This window comes from Rhinolophus sinicus, linkage group LG02, assembly GCF_036562045.2.
Source record: "Rhinolophus sinicus isolate RSC01 linkage group LG02, ASM3656204v1, whole genome shotgun sequence".
Lineage (NCBI taxonomy): Eukaryota > Metazoa > Chordata > Mammalia > Chiroptera > Rhinolophidae > Rhinolophus > Rhinolophus sinicus.
The window spans coordinates 127,393,863-127,406,760 of NC_133752.1; the positions used below are offsets into that span (position 1 = coordinate 127,393,863).

Genomic DNA, 12,898 nt, shown 5'->3' on the forward strand with positions numbered 1-12,898 from the left:
TCATGATTTTACATGATGTGGTAACAGAATTTTAATTTTATTTTTAGACATTACATGAGATGACTCATTTAAACTTCACACAGCCCTGTAAGTCAGCTATAAACAGGGCTTTAAATGTTTTAAGTTAATGAATGTCACACTACTGTCCAAGGCAGAGTTTGGAGTCTAACCAAAGTCTGCAGAACTTACACATTTATGGTTTTTTTCCTACTAACCAACATTTGTGAATGGTTTTTGAGACTACTCATGATAGATAAGAATTAATACCATGGGATTTTATTCATTTTAATATATATTTTTTAATATATTTACATTGCAAGTAATAGTAGGAGTGCAGAAGAGGCTTGGAAATTGTATTCGCGCACATGTGTGTGTATGTGTGTCTGTATACACACACACACACACAAACTTTTGGCTCAGGGAGTACTCCGGGCTCTACTTCCTGCTAGTAGTTTTGGAGCTTTGCTCGTCTTAGTTTCTCTTAACATCCTTCCTGTTTATATAAATTTTAGATTGTCTGTAGTTGGCTTTGACCTTGTATTTCCTTGAGACTCTGCTTCCCATATATAGCTCCCTCTGCTGCAAGCACAGTAGCTACATTGAGGTATTCCTTTTGTTCTCAGTCTTTATATCCAGTGAATGATTTCTAATACTGTACCTAAACAAAATAGAAGTGGTTTTATGTGGAAATATCCCTAATTATTTGGTTGAGATTTTTGCCTAACAGAATAATTTCATATTCTCTTGGAGCATAGTACAGTTTCTTACTCCACTTACATCTTTCTTCTTTTTTGCTTCAGATTCATTTATTTGCAGTACATAAATGTTCTTGTTTAGTTTCATATTACAGTTTAAAAAAAAAAATAACCTCAATTCAAGTATGACTTCTGTTTGTAAAAGTACCATGAAAATCATAAAAATGAAACATTACTTTGTACAGGAAAAAAATGTTTACAACATATTGTGAAGTGTGAAAATGTCAGGCTACGAAATGATATGGTAGCCATTTTGTGGTCTGACACACAAAACAAAGCTTGCTGCAGAAAACTTGAATAACAAAAATTACTTCTCTTATCACCGAAGAAATACAACTAATACAAATCCCTCCTAACCCTACCTCTTACAGGTAATTACTAACTTTATAGTGTATATTTTTTCATTCTTTTTCTGTGTGTATAGTGTGTGTGTGTGTGTGTGTGTGTAAAAGTTACATCTCCACGTAGATACATATAGCTAGATGGAAAGGGCCTTCTTAAAGCCCTTGACAAATTGACAAACCTGATTCATACAACCTTTAAAATTCAGTTAAATACAAAATAAGGAAAGTTTTTTCTTAAGGCAGTGACAATATGGAAAAATATTTGTAGTACAGCTATTTGTCAGATGTAGGGAATACCTTAAGTTTCCTGCATATCATTAATTAGCACCACCATCCATTACAGCATATGTCAAGAACTTCACTTTATCCTAGACACCTTTTTCACCCTTATTTCTCATATCCAGCTGATCTCCCAGTATCTCTTAGGTCTCTCTGAAATTCATCATTTCCTCCATCAAATTCAAGCTTCCAACATGATTTTCTATATTACTGCTGTATCTACTTAACTGGTCTGCCTTTTATTCTTTCTCCATTCTAATTTATTTTCCATACTGTACAAAATGATCGTTTTGAAACACGTATCTAATCATGTAAGCATCTTACCCCAAAAAACACTCACCGACTTTGGAGGCATGTGTGTGTGGGGTGAGGTGTCAGAGACAGAAATATATAGAGATTGATCATTTATTTCAGTTACTCACGGGAATATGAACCTGGCCCTTGTCTAGCCATACACACTTCCTGTCACAGTGTTTGGTGCCTTTTGTTCTCTCTTCCTGGAACACACTGTCTTTCCATTATTTTTGTTAGTACCTACATATTCAGAGAATTCTTTCCTGACCTCACTAAATCAAATTATCCTATTATTTACTCCTAGACACCACAAAATTATCTGGCATGAGGCTTATAGGGAGTCAACCCAAGGACCTGGGCAGGCCCGCTTTGGTTGTTCTGCTGGCCCGGCCTCCCTCGGCCTCTGACTGGGCTCAGTCCAGCACCGTGGGTGATCTATATGAACCCAGTAGCCATGGCCAGATCAAGGGGTCCAATCCAGTCTTCGGGGCCAATGATCCAAGATTATCTGAATTGACCAAGGCCTACCAGGGAAGAAGTGAAAGAACAACTGGAAAACAAAAATACTGCAAGGCATTAGCTGAATTTGAAGAAAAAATGAATGAGAACTGCAAGAAAGAACTAATAAAACACAGGGAGAAATTATTAAGTGGAGATGAGAGCTCGTCCGAAAAACAATAAAGAAAAAAGAAAAGAAATCTGGTAGGTATTTATCTTCATCAAGCTCTGATTCTTCCAGCAGTTCTTTGGATTCTGAAGATGAGAATGAGAATAAGAAATAAGGAAAAAGAAAAAGAACCATTCACATCCACCTTCTGATAGCTCCAAGTCAGAAACGGAGTCAGACAGTAAGTAGTTTAAAAAAGAAAAGTCAAAGGATGCAACAAAGAAAGAAAAGGTGTTCCAAGTCTCAGCGAAAAGAGGGAGACGTATCCTGAAGAAAAACCTTTATCATCTGAGACTTTATTAGGTCAGATTATATTGGCGTATGAGTGAAAAAGAAGAAAAGCAGTGAAGAACAAGAAAAAGCAACAGGAAAAAAACAAAGATAAAGCATAAGAAACACAGTAAGAAAAAGAAAAAGAAGGCTGCTATGTCAAGTCCTGACTCACCATAACATTAATAAAAGTCAGGATTCTTTTAAAACGCAAGTGCAGTGTTTGAGGGAATCACACCTGTGAAAATTATGCCATATTTTCTAAAATGCATGAATTTTCTTGTTTTTAGAATTATTCCGGAACTATTTAATGGCAACTCCAATGCCGCTGTGTAAAAAGGCCGTAATAGTTGCTTGCTGCTCGAACATCTGTCTTTTTCTCTTCTATTGCTTAATAACCCTGGGAGATAATACGCTACAGTCATGTACTAGTGGTTGATATTTGGGGATAATGTTAATATTTTTTACTATAAGTATTTAATGATAACAGAAAATGAATCTGGGTACATCATTAAGATGTAATCAGAAATGATCAGGTGGCTTTTAAGTAACGTTTTTGAGGTAGGGGTTACATTGATATTTCAAAATACTTACTCTGTAGATAAGTGTATTTTAATTTTTCCCCTCGTATGTTTTATTTACCTAGGGAAGGATCTTCTAGGGTTGGAGGAGGGTGGATTGCTGTTTCTTTACCTACAAGAATAGCATGCTTTTTATCCTCATCCGTCCTATTTTTGCAGACACAGTAGCCGTGCTTCGTGGGGAGTCACAGTTGGTATGGCAGCCTCAGCCTTTACTGAGCTTAGTGACATCCTTGGACTCTTGTCATGTGCTGCTTTGAGTAACCGGCGAAACAGCCTTTTGCAGTCCGAGAAAACCCCAGAAGCTCTGGGATTTACCTCCACTTCAGTAATACTGACTGATTTTTTTAGCATTAGAATGTCTTACATTTGAATTAATTTGGCTACATTTTGGCTTTGGAGAGGAGTCATTTCAAATAGACACGGGTACTTAATTGAACTTGATAGCTAAAGATTCTAAAATGCATGTTTTATACTTTTTTATGTTTTACCCAGTCAGGAAAATTTTATGTAACCAGTAATAGTTTGTGGTTTTTTGTTTTTTTTGGGGGGTATGAATTTTGTATAGGCTGTAATGTTTAGCTCTTATTAACTTTATTTTTGCTATCTTCAATCTTTACTGCATTTAATGGCATTCTTGCTAAGATATTTAGCATGTGAAAAGCAAGTTTTTTATTTTTGGGGGGAGGGGTGTGGGGTAACAGCTTCATATTGAAGTTGAGACATAACCATATACAAGTTGAGTGACAGGTGTGGTATATTGTGTTGTTACATAAAGCTGTTGCCAGAATCTTGGTAAATACAACATTTTAAAAGTTTGTCATTGGATAGTCTTCACAAATTATGACAAGTTAAACTTAGGTGAGAATTACATTATTGCGCTTTCTTTGTCATTTTACCGAGATTTTGTGCCTTATATCGCCTGCAGAATTGTTTACTAGTAATGTTAAAAGAACTTGAAAAGAACTTAATAAGTCATTTTCGCTTTACATGTTTATATACTGAGGTAGCGTGAAATACAATTTGATGTACAATTTTCCCTCTTACAAAGGGTGTGCTAATTATAGTGGTTATACACAAAATGTTTTGGCATGACAAGAGGCTGAATAAATAGCTATATTACTTTTATAAAAAGACATCTTAGTTTTTATTCATCTACTCTTCTACTAAACTGGGAACTTTCGAGGGGAAAATCCATCTTTATTTTTGCTTACCATTGGATTCCTGGCATGAAACATAGTGCGAGATACATACCAGACACCTGACTTAGTCAACTTTGGCTGCTGTAACAAAATACCATAGACTGGGTGGCTGAAACAACAGGCATTTATTTCTCCCAGTGCTGGAGACTACAGAGGCCAAGATACAGGTGCTGGCCGGTTCTGTGTCTGGTGAGGGCTCTTGCCTTGCAGATCACTGTCACCTTGCTGTATCCTCTGGCAGAGAGGAAGTAGTGAGCTCTAGCTAGTCTCTTCCTCTTACGCAAGAACACTAATCCCATCATGGGCGCTCCACTCTCATGACCTCATCTAAACCTAATTACCTCCCACAAGCCCCACCTCCTAATAGCATCACATTGAAGTTTAGGGTTTCAGCATGAATTTGGAGAAGACACAAACATTTCAGTCCATAACAACACCCCATAAGTGTTTGTTGAATTAATGAACACATTAGAAGTACAAGGAAAAGATGTAAATAAGAAGTTCAGAAAAGGAGAAAATACAAATGCCGGTCAACATCGAAATACTTTTAACCTCATGAGTAATTAGGAAATAACAAGTTAAAACAATGATAAAATGTTTTATTCACATCATGCTCGGAAAATTTTTAAAGATTGATAATATCAAGTGTCCATTTCAGAACATGTCCATTAGGAGGATGGTATTAAATAAAAGTGTGATCCAGTCATACTGTGGAATATTCACAGCTATTGGAAGGGGGAAGCATTGTATTACAGTGCATTTAAAATAGTCCCATTAATTTTTGTTTTATAAAAAGAACCTCAAAAGTAACTGTATATATGTTTATATACACCCATATATAAATTAAGAGCAAAGGTACTGGAAACATACTTGCCTTACTATTGATAATATATATGTGAGAAGGGATCGTCGTAGAAGAAGAGGTATAAAGAAGTTCTTTCTTTTTTTAACTTTTTTTTTTTTTTTACTGTTTTTATAATGAGAATATTTTTATGTAGTCTGAAAAAAAATACAGATAAGAGTTAAGTTGGTTAGGGACATAGAGAAAAAAAGCTCATTCTTTACATACAGAAAGGTAAAATCAGGGATGCCAAAGAGCATGGTTTAATTTGGAACTATAAACAGTTCCTTATTGAAGCCTAAAGTGTGACACAGGAAAGAAGAGGAATGAGGCTGAAAAGGAATATAAAACTAAATTATTTAAGGCCATGTGTGTTTTCTCCTAGTATGCTACAACCATTCAAAAATTTTTAAGTTGGGAATTGACACTGGTCATGTTAAACATTAGGCTGGTGCAAAAGTAATTGCGGTAATTGCAAAAACTGCAATTACTTTTGCATCAACCTAATAGATGATTCTAGGAGATGTGTGGTTGACACAATGAAAGAGATTGGTAAGCTTTTTTGTATCTGGATCCCTTGGGCAGGTTTGATGAAGTCTGTGGACATTTTCTCAGGATTGTGTTTTGGATGCATAAAATACAAGTACAATGAAAAACCAATTATATTGGATTTCATTTATCAAAATATTAGAAAAACACATTTGTGGTGGTATAGTTATATATGTGCTTCTTTGACACATTAAGTAAGAAGACCTAATGGTTGGTCTAATAATTAATTTCAAAATAGTGATGAGCATAAATAATATTTTAAGATACCTGTGTGAGTTGAATGGTCTGCTATATTTTGCCCATGGGTCCCACGTTAAGAACTGTTGCTTATGGCATGAGACTGGGAGCATGGAATTCGGTTAGGAAACCAGTCGGTATGGAGACAATGAAAAATCGCAGTGGAGACAGCCTGAAGTGATCCTATGAAAGACTTTCTAATTACTATTAAACATTATTTTGTGTTAGTAAAGCAATGTGTGTACATAATAGAAAAGTTAAGAAATACAAATTACAAAAACAAAACATGCTCCATGGTAGTCTTTTAAAAATTGTGTAATACATATACTATCCTTGGTTTTTATTGCTGTGTTTATGTAGGAGTTTTCTTCATTGGCTGTGCATTTAGTCTTATTTCAGTGATATACTCATTGCTTAACTGTTTTCCCTTTGATTTTACAGGTTTTTGATTGGTCAGGGCGCACACGTAGGGGCCGTCAACAGTGAGGGAGACACGCCTTTAGATATTGCTGAGGAGGAGGCGATGGAGGAGCTCCTTCAAAATGAAGTTAATCGGCAAGGTAACTAACAGCAACTTAAATGGGAAAAGTGTTTAAAACGGTTTTAGAAAGAATATGATACTTGACTTTTTCAATAAAATGATTGTTGACATTAAAGGACAACCATGGTAAGCTGAAAAATCAGCTTACCTAACGTGCAGTGTGATTCTATTTGAAAAAGTACATCATTCTCAATTCTGCATCTTCTTAATATTCTGTGGTAATAAGCTTTGAAGAGAAATAAAACAGGCAGAGAGGATAAGAAGTGTATAGGGTGAAGGTGACACATTGTAAATTTAAACAGAGCAGTCAAGAAGTCCTCACTGATTAGGTGGTATTTAAGCTCAGATCTGAATGAGATGAGGGGATGAATCATGTGAATCTGGGTGTCGTGCGCGGAAGCCTTCTCGCGGCGCCCTCTCTCAGGCGGGGCGGCCTGCGGGGTCTCTGCTCCCGCTCCCCACACAAGAACGCAGGATATGGTGAGGCAGAAAAGGAACACCCACGGAGCCATAGGTAGGGGAGCCATACCACCACAGTCTCACTGGAGGCTGGGCCCACCAGACGCCGACCTGCCGTCCGCTTTTCCGCCAACCGACCGACCGACGGACAACTCTTCTCCACTCTCTCGACTCTGTTCCTTTTCAGCCTCACCATGTTCTGCGTTCTTGTGTGGGGAGCTGGAGCAGAGACCCCGCAGGCCGCCCCGCCTGAAAGATGGCGCGGCGAGAAGGCCTCCGAGCACGACACTGGGGAAAGAACATTCCAGGCACAGAAGCAACGAGTGCAAAGATGGGAGGGTTTGAGGTAGAGAAGTGACATGATCTGTCTGACTTCAGAAAGGATCTCTGTGGCTGTTGTGTTGAGAAAAGATTGTAGGAAAGTAAGGGCAGAAGTAGAATGGCAGTAGCAGAAGCAGAGTAGTAGTAGACAAAGTGATGAGGAGAGGTTGGATTTTAGATATCGTTTTGAATGATCAAGAGGATTTGTGTCGCGTCCTATGCGGCGAGGGTTGTGTAGAGCGAGGAGGACAGCGCAGGATTAAGAAAAGACAGTAGCCATGAATAGAGTGCAAGCGGGGCCAAGGGACTCCAGCCTCAAGGACTGGACCCCAATAAGCCTACGCATAGCTTTTATTAGTTAGGTGGGGAAGTAAAGGAGATAAAGCTTGTCAATTTCAAGATCTGTGAATCCCACATATTATAATAGGAAACTGATTTAAGCAAATCACCCTTGCCTGCAGGCAGCTGGACTGTAAGTCTCAGGATGTATGTACTTCCCCAAGGGACAAAACCTTTATGCTTATGAATAGACCGAGAGCACATCATTGAGTCACTTCCCCTGCAGGTTGTGGGAAGGAATGCAGCCACTGAGGCAGAGGCTCTCCTTCCTTAGCCGGGGGAAGGTGGGGGGCTGTGCCCACCTCTGTGAACCCTGTGGGTTCTCCTGTTGGTCCCCATTCAACTGCGCTTGGCTTGAGTTGTCCCCCCACCCCAATCTTACTCATCATTGGCTGACCAGCCATCCCCTGGGGCCAAACGGAGACATAAGGTGTAAGCACAAAGGTGAAGCAAAGTCCCTGAAAGGATCCGTCTCACAGACTCTTCTTTCTTTAGGGGTAGGTACGAGGGGACAGACAGATAGGCTGCTGCGTGGCAACAGATTTGAGTGATTAAGTGTAGGGTGTGTAAGAAAGAAGAAGGCAGGGGCAATTCTAAGATTTTTGGTTTGAGCAACTGAATGGATAAAGTTTCTATTTGAGAGGTGAATAATGTGGGGAAAGTAGGTTTTGTAGGGAAAGTTAAGAGGTTCAAATCATATTAAGTTTTTTTTTTTGTTTTTTTACCTATTAGATATCCAAGTAGTTGAATACGTGAGTAGAGAGAGGTACTGGCTGGAGATATAAATTTTGGGTGGTGTCAATTTATAAATGAGAAGTGATTGCTTATGGGTAGATTTAGGAGTGATAGGTGTTCTAAAACTGTAGTAATCGTAGCACAACTCTAAAAATTTACTAAAAATCACTGAACTGTGTACTTTAAATGGTGTATGAATTATACCATGATAAAGTAGTTACTTTATATATAATATATATGTGTATAATCCAGCAATTCCTCTTCTGGGTATATACCCAAAGAATTAAGAGGAAGGTATCAAAGAGATATTTGTGACATTATTCACAATAACCAAAAGATGGTCGCCAACCAACAGATGAATGGATGAATGGATAAACAAAATGTGATACATACACACACACACACACACACACACACACACACACACAAATAAACAATGGAATACTTTTCCGTATTAAGGAAATAATGACACATGCTACAGCCAGGATGAACCTTGAGCATATTACATTAAGTGAAATAAAAAACAAATGCTGAATGATTCCTCTTATATGAGGTTCCTCAAGTAGTCAAATTCATAGAGAAAGTGGAATGATGATTGTTGGGAGCCAGGAGGAGGTAGGAATGGGATTTGTTGTTTAATGGGTAGAGCATTAAGTCTTGCAAGATGAAAAGAGTTCTGGAGACCCTATCATTTTACTTAACACTACTGAACTATTACTTAAAAAATGGTTATTAAGATGGTAAATTTCATGTGTAGTTTACAATTAAAAATATAGAAATTAATGAAATTACTGTATGTTATTTCTACTATATTTCATTATGGCAGTGATTAAATGGGTATTATCAGAAGGCAACTGTGTTTTGCTAAAGTTAAAAGATAAAGGAAGGATATGGATATTGCTGTAGAGGGTAGACTCCTGCCGAAGTGTGGTTCATCAGGAAATAGACGCAAAGGAATAGAAGCTAGGCCAGTCCGTTAAAAAGAGATTTTTATTTCTTGTGATTAGGAAAATTCATGATGACTACTCAGTTGTTTAAAAAAAAAAATCTTAGGCACTAAAACTGGGAATATTTAAATGCCTAAATAGAATGAAGCATTATAACAAATGGTTGAAGATAACCTGGAGCCCAGGAGAAACAAAACACACACGTTAGAAAAATAGTCATAAACTGAGGCTTAGATAAGTACTCGTACACAGAACAGCTTCTAACAACTATGTTCTAGGCAGGCATTCTGGAGTAGTGGGATCTTCAAGACTTGAGAAAACCAGAAAAATAGATACCAAGCACACAACCTAGAAAGAAGAGTGAGTACCTTATCTGCCCATCTTGCCCAAATGAGTGGCCAGATAACAGTTTCCTGTAAAACAACGGTTAAAATCTTTTTATACTATCTAATATTAGCTAGTGATTAATATGACATAAGAAATGCATGGAGATGTACTGAAAACATCTTTCCTTTGGTTTCCTTCTATTGTTAGCAATGCTGATTTTAATTAAAATGATTCATTCAGTATTGATTAATGTGCTAGGAAATGTATTGAAGAAAAAAGAAGACAACCTTTGTTCTTAAGAATTTCACAATGAAGTAGAAGTGGCACATATACAAACCACATTACAGTGCAGTGTCCTATGTGCTAAAATATAGATAGGAGCAGGATGTTGTGGGAGAACAGAAAAGGCTATGACTAACTGCTTACACTAGTCAGAATGATGACATTTGAGAAGGAGTTTCCTTGACAGCGGAGGGAGGTGGTGGACAGCAAAGTCATGTCAGCCAGGGCTATTAGCATGTGCAAAGGAAAGGAATTGGAGACATAGCCTGCTCTATGTGAAGAATTCATTAGAATTGTAATGGAGATAGAAAGTCAGGATGGAATTAGGAGTTGGAGGTGAGAACTGAAATGATTATCCCAGAGCCCTATGGGGAAGGACATCAATTTTGTAGGCATTAGACAGATGCAACAAAGATGTCAGCAGGAAATTAACCCAGTTGGATTTGGTTTTTAGTAATAAAACTGATGATGGTTTGGAGGATGAATTAAAATGGGGATGGGGGTGGGGGGAGTGCATGGTGACATGCCTTCTTTGAAGGCTCTTAAATATTAGTTCAGGTGAAAGTAAGAGCCATAACGATTACTTTTAAAGAGGAAATATTAAAGTAAAATTAAAACACTTTGGTGAAGAATTGAATGTGGAGATTAAGGAAGAACTCATTTGCCTCCTGAAGTTTTCAGTTTAAGAAGTGATGACTGGATGAATTTATATAGGAAATTGTGAGATGAAGCAGGAACAGATTTAGGAAATACATGAGTTTGTTTTGGGATATATTGAGCTTGTGGTGCCTGAAGGATATCTAGATGACAGTGTTTAGTGCACTGTTGGAAATTAGGAGATGTCAGGAAGGGAAATGTAAATCTGGGAGAATATTACATGGGGGAGAATTCTGGGGAAAGGTAGATGAGATGACCCTGGAACTGAAAAGTGAAGAGCTAATATTAGGTTGGTGCAAAAGTAATTGCAGTTTTTGCAGTTATTAACCTTTTAAAGCGTAATTTCTTTTGCACCAATCTAATAATAGTAGCTAACTCTTACTAATGCTGATTATAGGCCAGGCATTGAGCAAAGAACTTTTTATGTGCATTATATCATTTCATTTCATCCTCAGAGCAATTCTAAGAAGTCAACACTATTATCCCCATTTTACAGATGAGAAATTGAGACTCAATGATTTGCCCAAGGTCATACAGGTAGGACGTGGTGCTGTAGTTCAGTGCCAAACAGTATGACATAACTTGAGCCCACATTCTTCATTACTGTACCAGACTACGTTTTATTAAAAATGTCTCCTAGAAAATACTTAATGTTTGTTTTGTTATATAATGGGAATACATGAATTTATATAGCATAATTATATTCCAAAGAAACCATAAAATAGAGACATATCTAACAGATTTTAATAATTACAAAAAACACACTCTAAATATGTATCTAATAATAAGATTTCTCAAATTGTTTATCCTGGTATAAGTTATTATTTAATGCTTTTAAATTCTTTAATCATTCTTTTGGTTCTTAGTTCTTACTCTAATATATTTGATCAATAACAACTTATGTTTAAGTAAATTGCCTTTGAAAATAGTAATGATTGAACAATAGCTAAAACTATTTCTGGTTTATATTTTAATGCAATTTTTCTTTATTTTGTTTGTGACACAAGTCAAATTTTATATTTCTCAGCTGACCAAATTCCAGTTTGATTTTATTTTTTCTTACCTAAAAGATCTGGCTACATTTCGATCTAAAATTTACTGCTTTGTTTGTTTTGTTTTGTTTTTTTAATAGTAGTGACAGATGTTAAATAGTCTGATTACTTTATTATGTCATACCCAATTTAGTTTTAATATCTATTGTTTTCATTGTTTAAAACCCCTGTGATTATAGTAGGTAAATTAAAGTCCAGTTAAATGGATTATAGGATTTTCTTTCTATTGGACCATAAAACAAAAAAACAGAAGTAGAATCACAGACTTTTAGACCTTATAATGATTGTTAACACCTTAGTGCTTACTCCTGATCTAAGCAGTCACATACATCAATTAATTTAATCCTCACAACAACTCTATGGGATAGGTACTTTAATTACCCCAGTTTACAAATAAAGAGACTGAGCATTAGCATAGATTAAAGAGTCTTGCCCAAGATAATGTAGTAGTGGTAGATCAGGTATTGAAACCCCGAAGCCTAGTTTCAGTGTCTGTGTTCTTAACCCATTATCCTAATATTTAAAGTTGTGGCTTTCTCAAGGTCACTATCTAGTTAAAGCACTGGGATTAGAAAGCAAGTATTGTAATATATGGTACAATGAATTTTTTTAAAAATTTTAATGAACTAAGTAGGGTCTATAACTATATATAATCAGTAATATTTTTTTAAAAAAATTAATAACAAGGGACTAGTTTTCTAACTGAATCTTCTTAAGCATAAGAAAGTGCCCCTTCAGATATACTTTAATTGTAAACTTTTGTTTTTATGTAATTCATTTAAGAGCACGATTTGGACGCAAAAAAGGGTAATTGCTTTGTAATTATATGAATATAATATAAAAGTATATAAACCTACAACAACAAGTAGGTATTTTTTATTTCAAGTCCAGAGGAAATTTGGAACAGTGAAAGTTAGAAGGTTTAAGTTGGTGAAAGCCAAAAACATAGATAATAAAGAGATCCATGTTTTAAAAGACATAGTAAATGAATAAAGCATAAGAAAATAAAATCAGTCTGAGAAAAATCATTTAGTAAAAAGATCATTTGTTTTATTAGTTCCAGGTATACAAAACAACAGTGATTAGACATTTACGCACCTCACAAAGTGGTAACCCCAACAAGTCTACTAACCATTTGACACTACATAGCTGTTACAATACTATCGACTATATTCCCTGCACTGTACATTCTATGACTATGTTTTTTTAATTATAGTTG

At 36.3% G+C, this 12,898-nt stretch overlaps 1 protein-coding gene and 1 pseudogene across 5 annotated transcripts in view; both read left to right on the top strand.

The window, feature by feature from the left end:
- PPP1R12A (protein phosphatase 1 regulatory subunit 12A) overlaps nucleotides 1–12,898 on the top strand; it is a 137,243-nt gene that overhangs the window by 59,358 nt on the left and 64,987 nt on the right. For all 5 annotated transcript variants that reach the window (XM_074325370.1, XM_074325372.1, XM_074325374.1 and 2 more), the window contains one exon: nucleotides 6,461–6,579. In XM_074325370.1, coding sequence (XP_074181471.1) covers nucleotides 6,461–6,579 — 119 coding nt within the window. The remainder of the gene's footprint in view (nucleotides 1–6,460; nucleotides 6,580–12,898) is intronic.
- LOC109457974 (uncharacterized) lies at nucleotides 1,396–3,035 on the top strand (annotated as a pseudogene).